The sequence below is a fragment of the Carassius carassius genome, chromosome 27 (assembly GCF_963082965.1).
Source record: "Carassius carassius chromosome 27, fCarCar2.1, whole genome shotgun sequence".
Taxonomy (NCBI): Eukaryota; Metazoa; Chordata; class Actinopteri; order Cypriniformes; family Cyprinidae; genus Carassius; species Carassius carassius.
Window position 1 is genome coordinate 15,613,410 of NC_081781.1, and position 17,719 is coordinate 15,631,128.

At 37.6% G+C, this 17,719-nt stretch overlaps 1 protein-coding gene across 2 annotated transcripts in view; it reads right to left on the reverse strand.

Annotated features, from left to right (window-relative positions):
- Positions 1 to 17,719, reverse strand: part of fryl (furry homolog, like) — a 101,646-nt gene that overhangs the window by 71,973 nt on the left and 11,954 nt on the right. Inside the window, exon 2 of one of the 2 annotated variants that reach the window (XM_059512938.1) lies at positions 12,443 to 12,519. Coding sequence is in view for 1 of the 2 variants with exons in the window: in XM_059512933.1 (XP_059368916.1) it covers positions 2,286 to 2,493 (208 nt within the window). In the remaining variant the exon portion in view is untranslated. Of the gene's footprint in view, positions 1 to 2,285; positions 2,917 to 12,442; positions 12,520 to 17,719 lie in introns of those variants that run through there. The other variant, XM_059512933.1, reaches the window with a different exon arrangement.

Below are 17,719 nucleotides of genomic sequence, written 5' to 3' on the forward strand. Positions count from 1 at the left end.
TTCGATTTAAAAATATATTAAAATCGACAACAATTGTAATAATATTTAACATTTTTACTGCATTTTGCTCAAATAAATGCAACATTGGTGAGCATCAGATACTTATACTATCATTCAACAGTTTGTGGCTTTTTAGAAATATTAACTTATTTTTGCACTTTGTTTATAGGGGAGATGCAAAACATCAGATTAATTGAAAAATGATTTCAAAAAATGTAGTGATACCTTGTTGCAGTATCTTAAAAAAATATATAGTTACTTGAATAAGAATGACTGGTGTGGAGCATTTAAATACATTTGGGAACATGAGCATGTCCTGGCAGGCACATTTAAAACCCAAATCCTCACCTGAACACTCAAGACTCATCAATTTGGGCAGAGCGAGGTGTGGTTTGGTTGCAATGTAAACACCTACAAACATAGACACACACACACAAACTGACTACTACCCATGTAATAACTTTATCAGCACATACTGAGTGAAGCTCTGGCTTCAACCTTCGAAGGATACAGAAAAAAAACTCTTGGTCCATTTTGAACTGGTGTTTTCCATCATATTTGAATGCGTGGTGGTCAGTTTGCATTTTGAATGCAGAGTCACATGCAGTGGTGCAACATCACACTCCCCACACTGTTTTTCTGTAACCAAGGAGCTGACATACCAAGAAGAGTGGTCGTAGTTGGATCAGCCATGAATGACACACAAAGATCCTCATTTATCCCCATATGACCCTATCAGGGAGATGTGCTGCTGAAGCTTCAATACATTTATGGTCACAAACGCATTCATCTGCTTCCAGCAGCCAAGTTATGAGCGTGTCAACAAACACTGTACTGCCTGATTAAATGCAGAACCTTATACAACTTAACAATCAGTCTCTTTCACATAAGCACCCGGGGTCAACTTTGTTTTTCTTTTTAGTACATTGGCCTAAAAATTCACTTCATAATCTGACAGATTTCCAAATTAAACTGGAAGTGCGAAAGGAAAGAATAAGGGTGTAACTTTATCCATTGGGAATTGACTAGATGAATGGATCATTAAAAGCAGTCTATATATGTGATGCATGGTGGTTAGTGGGAAGAGCCTGGTGACAGACGCATCTGATGAAAGATTAGTCATTATTTATTTTAAATAATATGCACCAATAAATCCATAACCAAATTTGGCACTTTAAAAGTCAATTTTGATCTGAAGAGCATTGTATTTTTCCAGTTAGCAGTGCTTTAACATTATCTCTAGTCTACATACACTACAGTTCAAGAGTTTAGAGTCGGTCCCATTTTATATGTTTTTGAAAGAAGTCTGTTATACTCACCAAAGCTGCATTTATCTGACCAAAAATACAGTAAACACATTAACATTATGATTTATTATTACAAATAAAAAATAGCATTGCGTCTATTTGAATATATTTTCAAATGTAATTTGAATGTTCCTGTGGCTCAGTGGTAGAGCATTGCATTAGCAGCGCAAAAGGTCGTGGGCTCAATTCCCAGGGAACACACATACTGATAAAAAAAAGAAAAGAATTATAGCCTGAACTTTAAGTTGCTTTGGATAAAAGTGCCTGATAAATGCATAAATCTAAATGTAATTTATTTCTGTTATGGCTGAATTTTGAGCAGCCATTACTATAGACTTCAGAGTCACATGATCATTCAGAGATCATTCTTATATGCTGATGCTCAAACTTTTTTTATTATCAATCGCCTTATAGTGACATATTTTGATAAAAATCTTTCATATTATTATAAACTGTCACTTTTAATAAATGTAATATGTTCTTGTCCATAACTGTTAATAATGGTTATAATAATAATATCATAAATAATAATAATAATGTTCACTAACACCCTTAACTTTGAATGGTAGTGTAAGTGTTAAAACCTCATATATGGCATCTTCATGATTAACACATTGTTTTGAGTCTTACGGTCATAGCTCAAGGTTGGAAATAGCTATGCAAAACAAAACTAACCTGTTTCAGTGCCAATAAACTCATGACGATACTGCTCCCTTTCTGCATTTGTATGGCATAAAATACCTTAATGTTCCTGGTTTTATAACAACTCTCAATATTTGAATAATTCTCACTAATGACCAGCTTAAGTTTACACAAAGTATTTGCATGTTCCCTCTTGTCTGCGATTTCTTATATCACAGCCGAACTACAAATAAAAATGCAAACACACACCTTGCACACACACCTCCTAATCAAACAGTCTCCAACACAGTTAAAATCATGTTTGAATACCCATTCCTTCCTTTTTCATGATGGTACCTTTGGCAAGATGTCGTTGAAGACGGACAGCCGGCCGGCCAGTCAGACCAGATCCATCTGGCTCCTCTTCATTGGCCTGTGTAACCAGCCTCTTCATCCTCAGCAAGCGAGGGCCAGTCTCCCGCGGACATACTCCCCCCGCATCAGTCGCCAGCAGCCCGCCGTCCCCGGAGATGACTGTGGGAACGAGGCTCTTGAGGAATTCCATGTTTGCACTGTGACACTTTCACTCCAGGCGCCTGTGTGGGCACACAGTGACGGCCCTGCCACCCACCATCACCACTGAGGAATCAGGCCGTCTGTGACTGGACAGACGACCGCAGAATGACTCCTCCACCCAAGGAAAACCAAAGCTTGTCAAACTTGGACTTCACGACAGGTTCCTCTTTGTCGTGTCAGTTAAAACTAGAAGTGTCTATATAAATCACAAGCACCCAGATAAGCTGTCGATGGTAGATCCAAGATAAGGTACAAGTGATCACCTGTATATCCAGCTGCTGAGTTCTTCCACCTGCCAGTACTCCACATGCCACAGGCCAGCTGTGGGCAATTCGCAAAGCGTAACCTAAAGTTCACTTGAGCTTTCACATAGCCAGAGAACAACCTTACTACCTGTCTGTTCATGCAGGATGGACTGAAAACTTTGATGTGATGATTTGACAACAGTAGGCGGAGCCTTTCAGCTCGAGTGTGTTATCTGGGGGGAGCAAGGACGTGCCCAAAAGGAGATAATGTACGCCTGGAAGTGCATCCAATCAAAGCACAGCTGCTACAAACCACGCCCAGACGTTTCTCCTTTCTAAAGGAAGGGAGGCGGGGGGGGACTCATCTGTGATGGCTAGGGAGTGCATAACAAAAAGTAAGAAGGAGTGTCATCTTCAGCATGCTGCTGTGCTCTGATAAGTTTTATCAGGTTTAAAACTAGAGCTGCTCTTCACATTCCCCTCTTACACACACACACACACAATTCTCCCCTCTTATGCACACATACATAGTTCTATCTATAACTTCCCTTACGCATTTCCCTTAAAAAAAGGATAGAATAATACCTCAAAAGGCATGCAGACAAACAGCTGAAATGTCTCACGCCCACACACACTGATGGTTTCACTTCCAGTTTACAGCAGGGCAGTGGGTAAACTAGTTTAGGTGGCATGTTTGTTTTGCTAAACTGCAAACTGACATGTTTGTCAAACTTTACTCTGGTAAAAACACAGACACACTTCACGTGAAGAATATTTGGACAAATAAAAACCATATGAGAATATTTATATAGTGATACAAGAGAACTATTTGCGTTTTCTAGATGGCTAGGCAAAATATAAGGTGTCCTGAGGTAAATCAATGGAAAGTTTGTGTTGGGAAGCATTTTGCATATGGCAGGCCTTTCTGCTGACTCACTGTACCATATTCAAATAAGCAGGCTGCTTTTGCTGACAATGGATATCGTAATACTGACACTAACTTGCTGTCTGAGCCTCCATTCAATATAACAAAATGACTCTTCGGAAGAACATGGAGTTATGGATGACTCCTAATATAAACACATTTTCTCATTTCAAAGCATCTCGTGTCAACATTGGAAAATATATATATATATATATATTACACACACACATACATACACACACACACACACACACACACACACACACACACACACACATATATATAACACACACACACACACACACACACACATATATATATATATATATATATATACACACACACACACACACATATGTATAAATACACACACACACACACACACACACATTAATTTTAGCAACCACCCACACTTTTGAATGAGAGAGTATATATGTATTCTGTCATTAAAAACTGTAAAAGTTTGTTTTAAAAGCTCTTCTGAAGAGTCAGTGAAGGATAAGTTGGCCCTATTTAAGAGCCTCTCAAAATACAAAAACTTCCACAGTACAGAATATAACCTTATTCGTTCACAAGACTCATATCTCAGAGTGACAGAACAGAAAAGTGTGTGCAAATGATTCACAGGAAATGCTCACACCCTTAAGCTCCGTGTGAACATGTCAGGCAAGCCATGTGGTGTTTCAGTTCCTTAATGTGTGAGCAGAAAAAAAGATATGCACATAGATTGTTATTAAATAATCTCTTAATGTCTTTTTATGTTAGTGTTACCACAGTGTTACCCATTTCTGGCATAAAGACTCTTTGATATCTAGCTCCCAACAAATTAATAGTGTTGCATAAGCTTTAAGTAGCATGAGAACGAGAAGAATAAGTTCATAGTCAGACTGAGCCAACTCTGTGTCTGTGTGTGTCTGTGTCTGTGTCTGTGTGTGTGTGTGTGTGTGTGTGTGTGTGTGTGTGTGTGTGTGTGTGTGTCCATCGCTCAAATCTCTTTACAAGTCTGCCCTCTAGGGGTGGCCAAAATCAATGCCAGCAAACCCCAGGACCATGTAAAACAAATGTATGAGCATATCATTTTGTGATAAAGAGAACCAAATTTTTATTTGAGCAGCACAGACAAGACGACAGGACGTGAACTGAACATGTGATAACATCCGCTCCTAAACAATGTGAAAGAATCACAGATTTCTCTGGAAAGTTACTAACTCACTTATTACTTCATAACACACCTCTGCCCGCAGACACACACAAAACTTATATCGGATGACAGTAAAACGCTTTCAACCTTGATGATGAAACGATACAAAGCAGAACCTTTGACCGTGACATTGAACCACACTCAAGGTCCTGTTTGCAAGAGAAACCATGTCAAAGGTCTGTGTGTGCATTAAAAAGTTAAATAAAAACAAGATAAGACAGAGTGGCCCACATTTACCGTGATGATACAGTGATGAAGACCCAGTCTTAAATGGCACATGAGGAATCTAAGGGCTGATGGGACCATTTGGACAGAGGCAGAGAAGACAACAGGGGACAGAAAGGGGACACACAAGTCGCAACTGATGAATGTGGGTCACCTATCAATAGATGATCTGAAGCCACCATGTGATGGGGACCCTAATCTGATAAAGAAAACAGACTTTCAGTACACTGAAGTGCATTAAAGAATGGCAACAAAGCTGAAAACAGAAGGTAAGGCTTGACCATAAAGGTACAGTTATATTTACTGCTGCTCGGGACAGATTTGACAAAATATGATGAATGATACAGACATAATGTGACAAAAACATCCAAAGTTAGCTAGCTAACAGAGCTGGCTAGTAACTGATCTGGATTACATAATCAGATTTCAAACACTTTAAAATACTCGTAATCAGACTACAGATATTTTTATGGATTACATGATTACATATTTACACAATAGCAATAAATTATTAAGAATTTATTGATTCTCCCTAATTCGTCATTTTACTCTTTTACATTTTCCTTTCTAAAATAGCCTACCACTTACAAACACTCAAAGATTTCCAGTTTTGTGGACATTCACACGGAGACCAGTCATTGGTCAAGTGCTGCACAGCATTTGAACACTGGATTTACAAAAATCCTCTCAGGTTTAAGAAGTGTTTCAACAAAGCATAAACTACTGATGAACACAGTTTTATTTGAATTATCACTCGGCACTCGACTTTCTTCTGTGGAACACAAACAGAGCTTTTTAGAAAAATTATCCATCTCTTTGAGGTTGGACCATAAAAGTTAACACTTCAAAAACCACGCAAATCAAACATGCGGTAATTCATACAACCCTAGTAGATGGATCAAATGTCTTCTGAAGTGAAACAACAGGTGTGTGTGAAAAGAACACCAATATTTTAAACTTTTTAAGCCATAAACTATCAAGCATGATGTAAGCCTGTTGTGAAACTTGAATGAGAAGTGACAGACCTTTGCGCTTCCTCATCAGTTCTCATGCACAAGTTTCACAAAGCGCTTCACAATATGGTGACATCAAGTGTGCCACACACATCCTGAAAAGTAAAGCCAAAACATTTTGATTGCATACTGGTGGAATAAATACCACACTCTCCATGTAAACGAATGGGACGTGAGCCAAACTTATGTGCACTACAAGACAAACTCGGGCTCAAAATGACGTCATTGCGCATGATGACAATCAACAAACAAATGTAAAGTGGTCCTTTTTTTATTAGTGGCCTACAGAACATTCATACAGAACATTTTTTTTGGGTCCCAATTTATATTAAGTGTCCCTAATACCAGTGCTCTAACATAGTAACTAGATGTGTAAATAGTATGTAACCACAGTGTTAGTACACATTGGTACATAGCACCTACAGCTCTTATGTTTGTGTAACTACACATGTAAGAACACATTGAATGGTATCTGCAAGTGCAAATGTGTAACAGAACATTGGTAAAAAAAAACACTTTTTGACAATGCAAATACAAATGTATAACAGGACTAACAGCAGTTATTGGTAAAGAAAGTGTTAAACTTTATATTAGATTTATCATGTAATTACTTTGATGTTACACAGCAGCAGCCAAATTGTGTTAGGTATCCAGAATGTTACACTTAATATTAAGTGGACAGTTCCTGAGCAGTTACCATGTAAGTACACTGGTATTACAGTGGTGCACAACTCCTCCCACTTTACACATCCCTTAATCTACCAAGCTCCACCCCCTGGATCCAATTTCCACCCCTAAACCTACCCATCTCCACCCCCTGGATCAAATGGTTCCAATTACTCTTAAACATGATGTACAAAATGTAGTGATATATGTCCTGCTACACATTTGTACTTACACAAACCATTCGGAGCATTGATACATGTGTGTAGTTACAGAAATATTACAGATGTAGATACTATGTGACAATGTGTACTTACACTGTGGTTACATACTACGTACACACGTAGTTACTTTGTAAGTACACAGGTATTAGGGACAATATAAATCAAATTTAAAGACCTTTAAAGACTTTTTTAAAAGGCCTGCAATTCACATTTCAGCCTTTAAACTATTTTTAAGATAAGGGATTAGTCAAAAGTATCAATTATTATATTAGTTTAAACAATTATTATCAATTAATTATATTAAATAACATATAAATACATCTTAGTGTCTTAATCGTTTAGATTTTTATAATGCATTAGCTTTTTGTCAATCCACTGGTTCACATTTAAAAGCAGCTCATTAATCTTTAGTGCGTCTAATAGTTCTTATTAGTAGAATTCGTATCATTATCTTATCAGTATTTTTGTTTGTTTTTTTCCCCCAATTTTGTTTTTACAGAAACACTGAATAACCAAAAAAGCACCACCACCAGTCCAGTTAAAATTTTCAGTTAAAATGATGAATATGCATTCAAACATGGTTATCAAGTTTATTTGTAATTACTAAAATTCTATTATTAAAAAATACTTTAATATTATACTACTTGACTGACTGGTGTTAAGAGTGTACTTTCAGATATTTAAAAAAATTACCATTTTGCCATTTTACAAACATTTTGTGAGCAGTGGTGTGATGGCGATTTAAATAAAATACAGATTACCAAACAATCCAAACATATTGGTGGTATCCCCTTGAACTTGGTAAAAAGATAATCTGTTTATCATATTGACTGGAAAATAGTGTTTTCATGGTAAATTTTATTATTTGCTCATGTTAGGAAATGTTTTCATTAGAGTGCAGGTCCTACTACGGTGAAATTAATATGCGGAAGGGCTGGAAACTAGCGTCCTCTCCAGGTTGGAGAGAGTATTAACATCATAAACTGCAAGCAATCTTTACGTGACTTGCATTTCAAATGTTTCAAAATTGATAATCCGAGTCTAATATGACCCAGCAGGCCGTGGTGGGCTGCCAGTTGCCCATCCCTGCCTAGAGTTTCACTTCAGAAGACATTGATTCATCTGCTAATTCATTACTGTCATGTTTGTTTTGCATGGTTTTTAAAGCATCACCCAGAGATGGATTATTTTTCTATAAATCACCATTCATGATCTACAGAAGAAAGTCATATAGATCTGGGATGGCAAGAGGGTGGGAAAATGAGGAGAGAATTTACATTTTTAAGTGGAGAATCCCTTTAAATAAGACAACGGTGTCCAAAGTGAAGTCCACTGGTGGCTCATGTCAGCATCTCTATGCACCCATATGCATGTACCGGCCCATAAGGGCAGCTGCAGTCCAGCCGAGCATGATGGAAAGGGGCAACAATAGAGAGCGAGGTAGGCCCCAAGATTCAAATCAGTGCAGGAATGTCAGAAGGGAAGCAGTAGCAACAATGCTCAACACTGCTCTGGTACAGCAATAAAAAGACCCGCATGGGCAAAACAGGAAAACCAGCTTGCGTAGTAAACTGAAGGCGAAACTGCTCCTGAATCAGCACTTTAACATCACACATTGTTGACACTAAGAATTTCTCTAGACACCGATTGGTTCAGGATAAGTTTTCAAGCAGCATGATGATGTGAATGATGCAGTGATCTACGATCTACACCACCTAAGCACCACATACCACAAGTCCTGCTATTGTATGAACACACATCTCTGCTCACCATCTCTTTTCTTAGGAAATAGTCTTTTGTGCGAAATGGTGTCGTTGCAGATTGTTCCTGATTCATATGTTTCCTGTCTTGCACAGGATGCTGTTTTCAGCGGCCACAAAATATGTTATCTAACGAACTTTTCTGTTTGTGTTTTATTTACACCCCCTCTGTTTCTTCTTGTTCACCTGCTGCTCTGTTCATGGTCTGGTTTTGGGGTTGATTGACATGGTTTGTTTTACCAAGGGGGCCTTAGTCGTCAACAGGCGAGAATGTGAGAAACACATAAGAGGTCAAGGATCGAACTTGTTAGAACGGTACATCCCCTTAACCCGAAAGTGATTTACAGCAGATTAACTGAATTACTCAAGCTAGGAAAAGCATATTAAACACATGCATCAAAATACAAGAAAAAACTTCTTTAAATTACATGCTGGACAACTGTCAATCATTAGTATAACATTGCTTTCACACATTCAACAGATGACCAACCAACTAACAGGAAACTGTTATTTGCTGTTCTTACACAAAGCTTGTTCCTCACAGGGTCTTTATTCAATGCTAAACAAACTCACCTCATTCACCTCACTGGCTGACTCAGGGCTAATCTATTGGAGAAACATCCCACACAGTTTCGACAGTGATAAAAACTACTCTCTCTTGTTTCTGTAGATCTGTCAGTGGCATCCAGCTAAAATTATGCTTGCAGCAAACTGATTTTAATTTTACTGGTCTGGAATGCAAAGACTCAATATGCAAAGATAACTGAAAATAAGCCATAGGTTGATTCCCCCAAAGAGAGTAAACATTTATCATATGTAGCATATTCATAACATTTATGTTACTAATTAATAGAAATAGTAACATTAGTATATTATTTTGAAATCAGCTCGAGTATCACAACAAATTAACAATGACTCAACCAAAGACGTGAGTTTGGGGTAGGACTATTTGGCGAACCAATGGAACCTGCTGGAAATCAACCTACTTTTGCCTCTTTTTTTTTTTTTTTTTTGGTCACACCCAGCAATATCATATTTACATTTTAAAGGGGTCATATGACGTGATTTCCCTTTTTCTTTTCTCTTTGGAATGTTACAAGCTCTTGGTGCATAAAGAAGATCTGTAAAGTTGCAAAGACTAAAGTCTCAAATCTAAAGAGATATTCTTTATCAAAGTTAAGACTCCTTAAGACTACACACCCCCTAAAATGGCTCATTCAAACATGCCCCCACATGTCTACGTCACTAAATGGAAATATTTGCGTAATGCCGCATCTTTCATCACTCAGTCATTTATTTACTTTATAACAGTTAATAAATATTGGTTCTGCATATCGGTAATTCTGCATATAAACATGCAAATATAATATAATAATATAAATATATATATATTATATATATTGGTCAATCACTAGTTGTAGCCCAGTTTGTACTGAATACGGTGTTTTCAGACTTTAGCCATGTATACGTTTATAAGCAACTGAAAAAAGCACAAAAGTCAGGGCATGTCAAAACTTCTCAAGGCCCCCAAAACCCCCTTAAACCTCAGAGGGTTAAACAACCGTTTAGATTTTTGCATTATCTATGGCATGTTATCAAACCATATACAAGAGTACAGAGACAAGTGAGCTGGTTCTGGATTCTTCCTATTTACTGTCATATAGCAAAACAGTCTGTTCGTGAACACCTCTAAGTCATAGTTTTTATGCAAATATTCAAGTCAGCCTAAAGCCACATTCAGACTGCACGTTTTTAGCCCAGTTTTTGGCTCGCCGCCAGGTTTTGAGAAATAGCCGACAAATGCCCGAACTCACAGGTAAATCGGTGCTCGTTCAGGCAGTGTGAATGAACAAAGATGCGAACTGAGAGAATCCCCGACAAATCGCCGATGCCCGTGAGATATTTGGCATGCTAAATATCTGGACCTGTCGGCGATTCAAAATCATGCTGTCTGAAAAGTGTTCTGACTGAAAACTACATATGCGATGACCGACAGCCAATGAGAGAGCAAGATACAGAGCAGCGGGGAGTTCGGGGAGGAGTTATAGACCACAATATCAGCAAGCAGGATATAAGAACACACAATCCTTGTTCCTTGCGTCTCCCCAACCATTTCCTCCTACATAATCTTCTTTTCTTTTTCTTGTTTTCGCGGCAAATCAGCGCACAGGCAATTCTTACTGCAAGCTTCTTGCGGGATACCATTTTTAATAATAATCCCAGTCTCACATGAGAACTCCGGTCTTGCATGCGTTGTTTCCTTGTCACATCTTGCGTGTGTTGGGTTGTGACAAGTAGTTTGCGTGCCAGACAGAGTTGTCGGCGATTCTTCCTATTGTAAAGTCATGCAGTGTGAAACCTTCTGTCGCCGATCCATCGTGCAGTGTGAACACAGTAGTAACTGAATGCTGGCCAAGATAGTCATGCAGTGTGAAAAGAACAGTGACCCGACTACTTTGAAAATCGTGCAGTCTGAACTCGGCTTAAGCAGTTGCATTAACTGCCGTTCATTCCAACTTTTAATCAAACAAATTTTTGCACCAAATAATCATCTTGATATGAACAGGCCTTTAGACTGGTTACTCTACGTTTTGTCATTCATTTACTATGTTTGCCCAACTGCAATTACAGTCCCCTGGCACTAAGGTCTCAAAGGTTAAATAGTGAAGAGGAATCTCATTAACTCCAGTCCATGGGTCATCGCTACCTGGGGTCAAACCTGCAGACCTCTATGTCGAGGAAACCTTAATCTCAACCTCCAGGCTATGACTATCAGTGCTTGAGCCTGTGAGGTGGTGACTCACATCTGACTAATGATGACACAGAACCACTGCATTGTGGCTACTGTCCTTTGATTATTCCGACTTCCCAAAGGAATTGTCTTCCTGTTCTTAACACAACAGCGAGTCCATCTGCACAGACTCTGATGACTGTGTTTTTGATGAAGCAATATGTGGTAACCGTCATCCTGCAATTTTGATTTTACTCAACATGAATCTGCTCAAGCCACTGTCCGCAAAAACTCACAGCATGTAACATCCACATATCCCTTTTCAAACTCTGCTGTTGAATAATGTACTTTGACAGGAGTTGTGAGATACCTATATGGATTCAGGTCTAGTATTATTTATAGTTTTAGAATTAAAGGTACAGTTCACCCGAAAATTTAAACTGTCATCATTTATTTACAATCATGTCACTCCAAACCCATAAGAGTTTGGTTCATTTGCTCCACAAAAAGCACATGATGCACACACAAGCTTACATCATTACTATATGTGTATGTATGGATGCTGAACACTGTTTAGATGTAAAAAAAAAAAAAAAATCAAATGCACTTTTAAACAGAGATTTAAAATTTGTTCATCACATAATGTGATTGATCTCTTCACAAGGCTTGGCTCAATTCAAATGGATATGTTTTACACTACCTTGATAACCTTTTTGGATCGTTTAAGTTCTGGGTACCTGAAACAGAAACCTCTCTGGCTTCATTAAAAATATCTTAATTTGTGTTTCGAAGATTAACCAAAAGTCTTATGTGTTTGGAATGACATGAGACGAGGTAAATTATGACAATTCTTATTTTTGCATGAACCGTCCCTTTCATGTAAAAGGCAAGGTAAATAGCAGGCCAAGTCCTCAATAGACAAAAGCAGAAGAAGAGGTGTGGCAGACATACCCGAGGGCCATAGAGCTTGGGGGGCAGGTGGTTATGTCAAACAGAGCAACAGGCCAGCGGGGTCGGGTCACGTCAATCTGAGGAAACAAAAAGAAAAGTCACATGGGTTCATTCGGCAGCAAATAAGCAGGAAAATCATTCAACCAGCATCAAGGGATCAGAAAATCGAAACATATAAAATGCTTGAGGGTGTAAACCAGGTCTGGTGGAATCTGAGCCAGAATTGCAAGACTCTTCTCAGGTGGTAATCTACAGATTACCTCCTGCCATCCCTCCCTCTGCACAGTCATTCATCCAAACGGTGGTTATATAAACTCAGTTGCACACCGTCCCCTACAAACAAGCACAGAAAGGTCCGGCAGAGCTAAAACAAAAATAGCACAGGCTGCCAAAGACTTATTTATAGGAGTGTTAGGCAGACTACCTGTGATTCATTAGCTATAACTACTACTCAGGGCTCCAGCAGCGCTTAGGCCATCCTTAAAAACATTCTTGTTTGCCGTAACCCGACTGACCCTGTCAATTTAGGACCGACTCAATTATTATTATTTTTTTGCTTTTAGTCCGACCAACTTGCCGATTGTAAATTTGCGTTAAGACCGACCAATTTTTTTTTACTCTTCAAACAACTAATACAAAAGCAAAAAAATACTATTAATTATATTTAACTAAGTATCGTAAATATATAAATTGCCTAGGCCTACATACAAATGAAGGCTATCTTCTTTAATTAAAAAAGACCCCGTGAAAAACTGTGCCCAGATCTTTTCCCATCCTTTATCCCGTCTAGTCTAAAACAGTGACCGTGTCGACTGTCACTTTATGTTCGAAAAACTATTGCACGAATCAAGCACGAATCAACCAACACAAGTTTCGAAAACGAAAATAGGATATTGATTTTAACGACCTTCTCTCGGAGCGCGTCCAGTTTCTTTTTTTTTTTTTTTTTGAACAGGCGTCACACACCAACTGCAGCTTCGGACAAACACACATAACAGCAAATAATACTTCTGCACAATGTTTCTCTTTTTACAACAGAAATGTGAATTCAGTCTCATACAGTTTCGGGCTTGAATCGCCTAGGGCTGTCAAAATAGCTGAAAAACTAAATTCGAATTTTTTTACTTAAATATGATCAAAATTCGAATTGTATTCGAATTTAAAATGCATAATTTCAGTTAGGGTGAAGAAAAGCTTTTTGCTTCTCTTCTGAGAAATAGCGCATCGAGCAAAATATTACTGCATGTTTATTCAAAGCATTAGAATACATGACTGTGAAAAAAACAACATAATATTTAAAATAATGTTTATGAACCAATTATTATTAAGTTGCTTAAAGAACTATAAGCAAAACAGCATCTTTTATGCATTCATTGTTAACTAAATAAAAAGGGCAGAAAACAGTCACACCGGACACATTTTTTCATTTAAAAACATGATATGCAGTGGGATGGGGAACAAAAACCCAACATAAAGTCTCGAGATCTTTTAGAAAATTAAATTAATACATTAATTTTACATGTCTTTCTAAACATGCGGCTCTCTTGTGCGAGAAGCGAGTTTAACTGTGTCCCTCTAGAAAATGCGCGAAATGCATTCTGTGTGAACGGCTTGGTTTCAGTTTTGATGTAAACAAGATCTACACATTGATGTTCTCTTTTTTTTTTTAAGTGGCTTCAACTGGATAGGCTAACATAACCTTATAATTAGTGTTGTCAAAAGACCCGGTACTTCGGTACCAAGTCGGTACTAAAAAAATGTAAATGTGACGGTACCAGGTTTCTTTAAGTACCGGTAGTACCGAGGTCCCGTTCAAACCCGGTTCAGCGCTATGATTTCCGGGAAGCAGAAAACGAGGACGGAATCTCAAAATCCAGTCATGAAAATGAAACTTACATTTTAATATGGACAGTCAAAGAATTTGTCAAAGTTAGCATACATTAATCAAATCAAATCTCCATATGGACGAGTATCTGTAAATGTTAAGCCGCAAAAGTTGTTTGAAATATGAATCCGTGTTCTGCGCGTCTCTGTGTGAATTAATGAATGGCAGAGACGTGCAGGTTTGTTTACTACATGACGCTTGCATTAATTTCAGCATCTGAGCTTCAGTTCTCTCTCCATCAAGCGATCTTTGCAGTTTCTCACACATGCAAAAGAGAGAGAGAGCGAAAGTCTTACCACGCTGAATCGACACGCTATATGTAAACTATTCTTTATTGTCTTTTCCTGTTATGGAGTTCATTTAGAATTATTCATATTAATTTTGAACAACCAGAAGACATACCGGTTTCTCCTTTAGTGGGCGGAGCTAATGCGCAAATGGCAATTTCATTGGCTGGCGCTGATTTAGTACCGCCCCTGTTTTGATTTCAGCAAATCAGTTTACCGAACGCAGACAACGTGATTAATATTCATGAACCCAGCAGCTCATCAATTCATAGTGCATTGGATATACATTAGTATGATAGTAGAATTAGTAGTAGTATTATCTTTTAATAATAATTAATATGAATAATAATTAATATGATCTATTACTATTTTTTTTTTTTACAGAAACCATCAATGACCAAAAATATCTTAAGCATCACCAGTCTTAAGTTCAGTTAAAATGACAAATATGCATTCATTAGGCCTAAAAGTAAATTTTTACATAAAGGCATTGTGCTAGAAATATTACTATTATTTAGTAGAATGTATGTGATACTGCTACTACTGTTGAAAAAATTTATAAAACTTTATTTTTTAAAGAAATAAAATCACAATATTTCTTCCATGTTTTAATTTTAATAGAAAATCCCCTTTATTTACCAGAAATAAAATGTGTTTAAATTTCATAAATTAAAAGAAAAATTAAATTTGGTTGAAACTTGTTTACTGTTTTTCATAATTATATAACTTGTAGAAAAACTTTAAACACAATTGTAAGTAAGTATAAAGAATGGCATTGGTTTTATTTTTAGTGCTAAAAAGTTTTTTTTTTTAATTAGCATATTTTTGTGTTTTGCTTTGGTACCGAAATTGGTACCGAGAACCGTGGATTTTCACTGGTATCGGTACCGAATACTGAAATTTTGGTACCGTGACAACACTACTTATAATGCTATGGCACATACATCGTCATTGCATCTCGTGCGCCACTGATAAAGATCAAGTATACTTCGGACGGTGCGCGTACATGAGGTGAAAAATGAGACAGCAGTTACTGCGTGTCGAGCTCGTCTGCCTTTGGAAGTTCTGTAGACACAGCTGTGCGCGCAGCGAGATGGAATGGAACACGTGGGCCATAAGGCAGCTTCCTTAATGCACACCTAAAATTCGAATGCGCTTTCGAATGTGGATTTTTATTTTAAATTCGACGAATATTCGAAAAAAGATTTTTTTTGACAGCCCAAGAAAATCACCTATGCGATTTTTTGTTGTTGTTGAAATTTAATCGTAAACACAGCCATGTGTAAGCCTGCAGTAAATGTTTTGCATTATGGCAGTCCACTCTGCTTATTGTTTTTCGAAAATGTTGCACTCCTGTTTGTCATTGTGCACGTAACTTCACGCCAATAAATCATCAGAAATATTGGTCTTTACCAATATATTGAATCTTTACATTCCTCCTGCCTGTTGTCCGTGGATTTACCTATATTTGGTACCTTTAAATTTGTTTGTGGTCTATATAGCCGGCATCAAAATGAGGTTTGCAATGATGCGCCCGAAGGCATGGGTTGAAGACCCAGTCAGTGACGTCACGATATGCTAATTTGTTTAAAAATCATACCGACGTCATCACCATCACAAAAATGTACTTTTTTTTTTTTTTTTTTACATTGAAACTTGAAAAAAAAATATAGACCGACCAACTGACCCTTTTAAAAAAAAAAAAATACTGTTACTGCAAACCAAAATATTTTTAAGGATGGCCTTAGGGACACTGCGACTAAATCACAGCGGTGAATAAACTAAACCTACAGCACCTAACCCTGATCGTAAGCCTAAAACAGATATTTCTTGAAAGGTTATCTATTTGTTCTGATTGGTTAATTGGAATGTTGATCCATGAACATGTTGTACTCTGTCACCCACGTGGAGAATTTCCACACAAAGACACTCGAACACATACATCTATGCAGTAATAGAGCCGTCGAGTAGTTTTTGTACTCCAACTAGACAAATAGTAAAACATTATTCGAACTTCAAGCTAATGAGATGTTTTCCCTTACATCCCTCACAATGGGAGATTCAGTGGACTTCTAACATTGAGGTGATGAGGAGTGACGGTGAGGTATATTTGGTTCAGTCACACTTTAATTTAAGGTTCAATTCTTGCCATTAACAAACAATTAACTATGACTTTTGCCTCAATAACGCCTAGTTTGCTGAGAATAAAGAGAATTGGTCCCTATACTAAAGTGCCTCGGTTATTACAGAATCATGCATCAAAATAGGACCAGGATTTCATTTAACTAGGGCTGGGTATTGATTCAGATGTCCCGATTCGATTTCGATTCGCAAACTCTCTATTCGATTCTCGACCTTCAGTGAATATAGTTTTAATACAATTGATATTTCTAAAAAAATTAAACGTAAACATCAGTTTACAAATGGAAAATTAATTAAAAGAAATCACAGGCCTGTATCTTAAAATTCTTTTTTTCTATAGGGTCCTTTTTAAACAATAATAGGGCCCTATAGACGGTTTCATCGGGCGCACGCACCTGGACCTAAGTTAACTTCCGGTCTGTGTTGTGTATATCAGTCTGGCTGCGGTGCCTTCTATAAACGCAGTTAAAGTCAAGGTGATGAGTAGACTGAAGTTGGGCTCAGGTGCTTGTGCTGCGGGATGTGTTTCCCATTCATTTATTTATTTTTGGAGACTCGCTTTTTGATAGATTTTCAAAAAGGCTTCGTTGAATAAACATCAGTAACGTTATGTACTGCACGTTTAATAATAATAATTCCTTACATTTATATGTTTAAATATCAAAACGAGGTACAGGTGTTTATATATCGCTGTATTTCTGAAGGAAGACTTGCATGTTATATGCCTCATAAAGCAGCGTGTGAGCATACCACCTCTGCTTTGTTTACAGCTGTTACTGGGGAAACCTCTATTTCTCGCGCTTTATGTCTATGCTTTAAAACATCTCCTGCTGGCAAAGAATGAATTTGCATTTTCATTAAGTCCGCCTGATCCACGCAGCAAACATATTTTGTTTGTTATCAAAAAATCTCTACTCTAGAGGGACTTGGTTGGTGTTATTGATTCTATTTGGAAGTCTACAA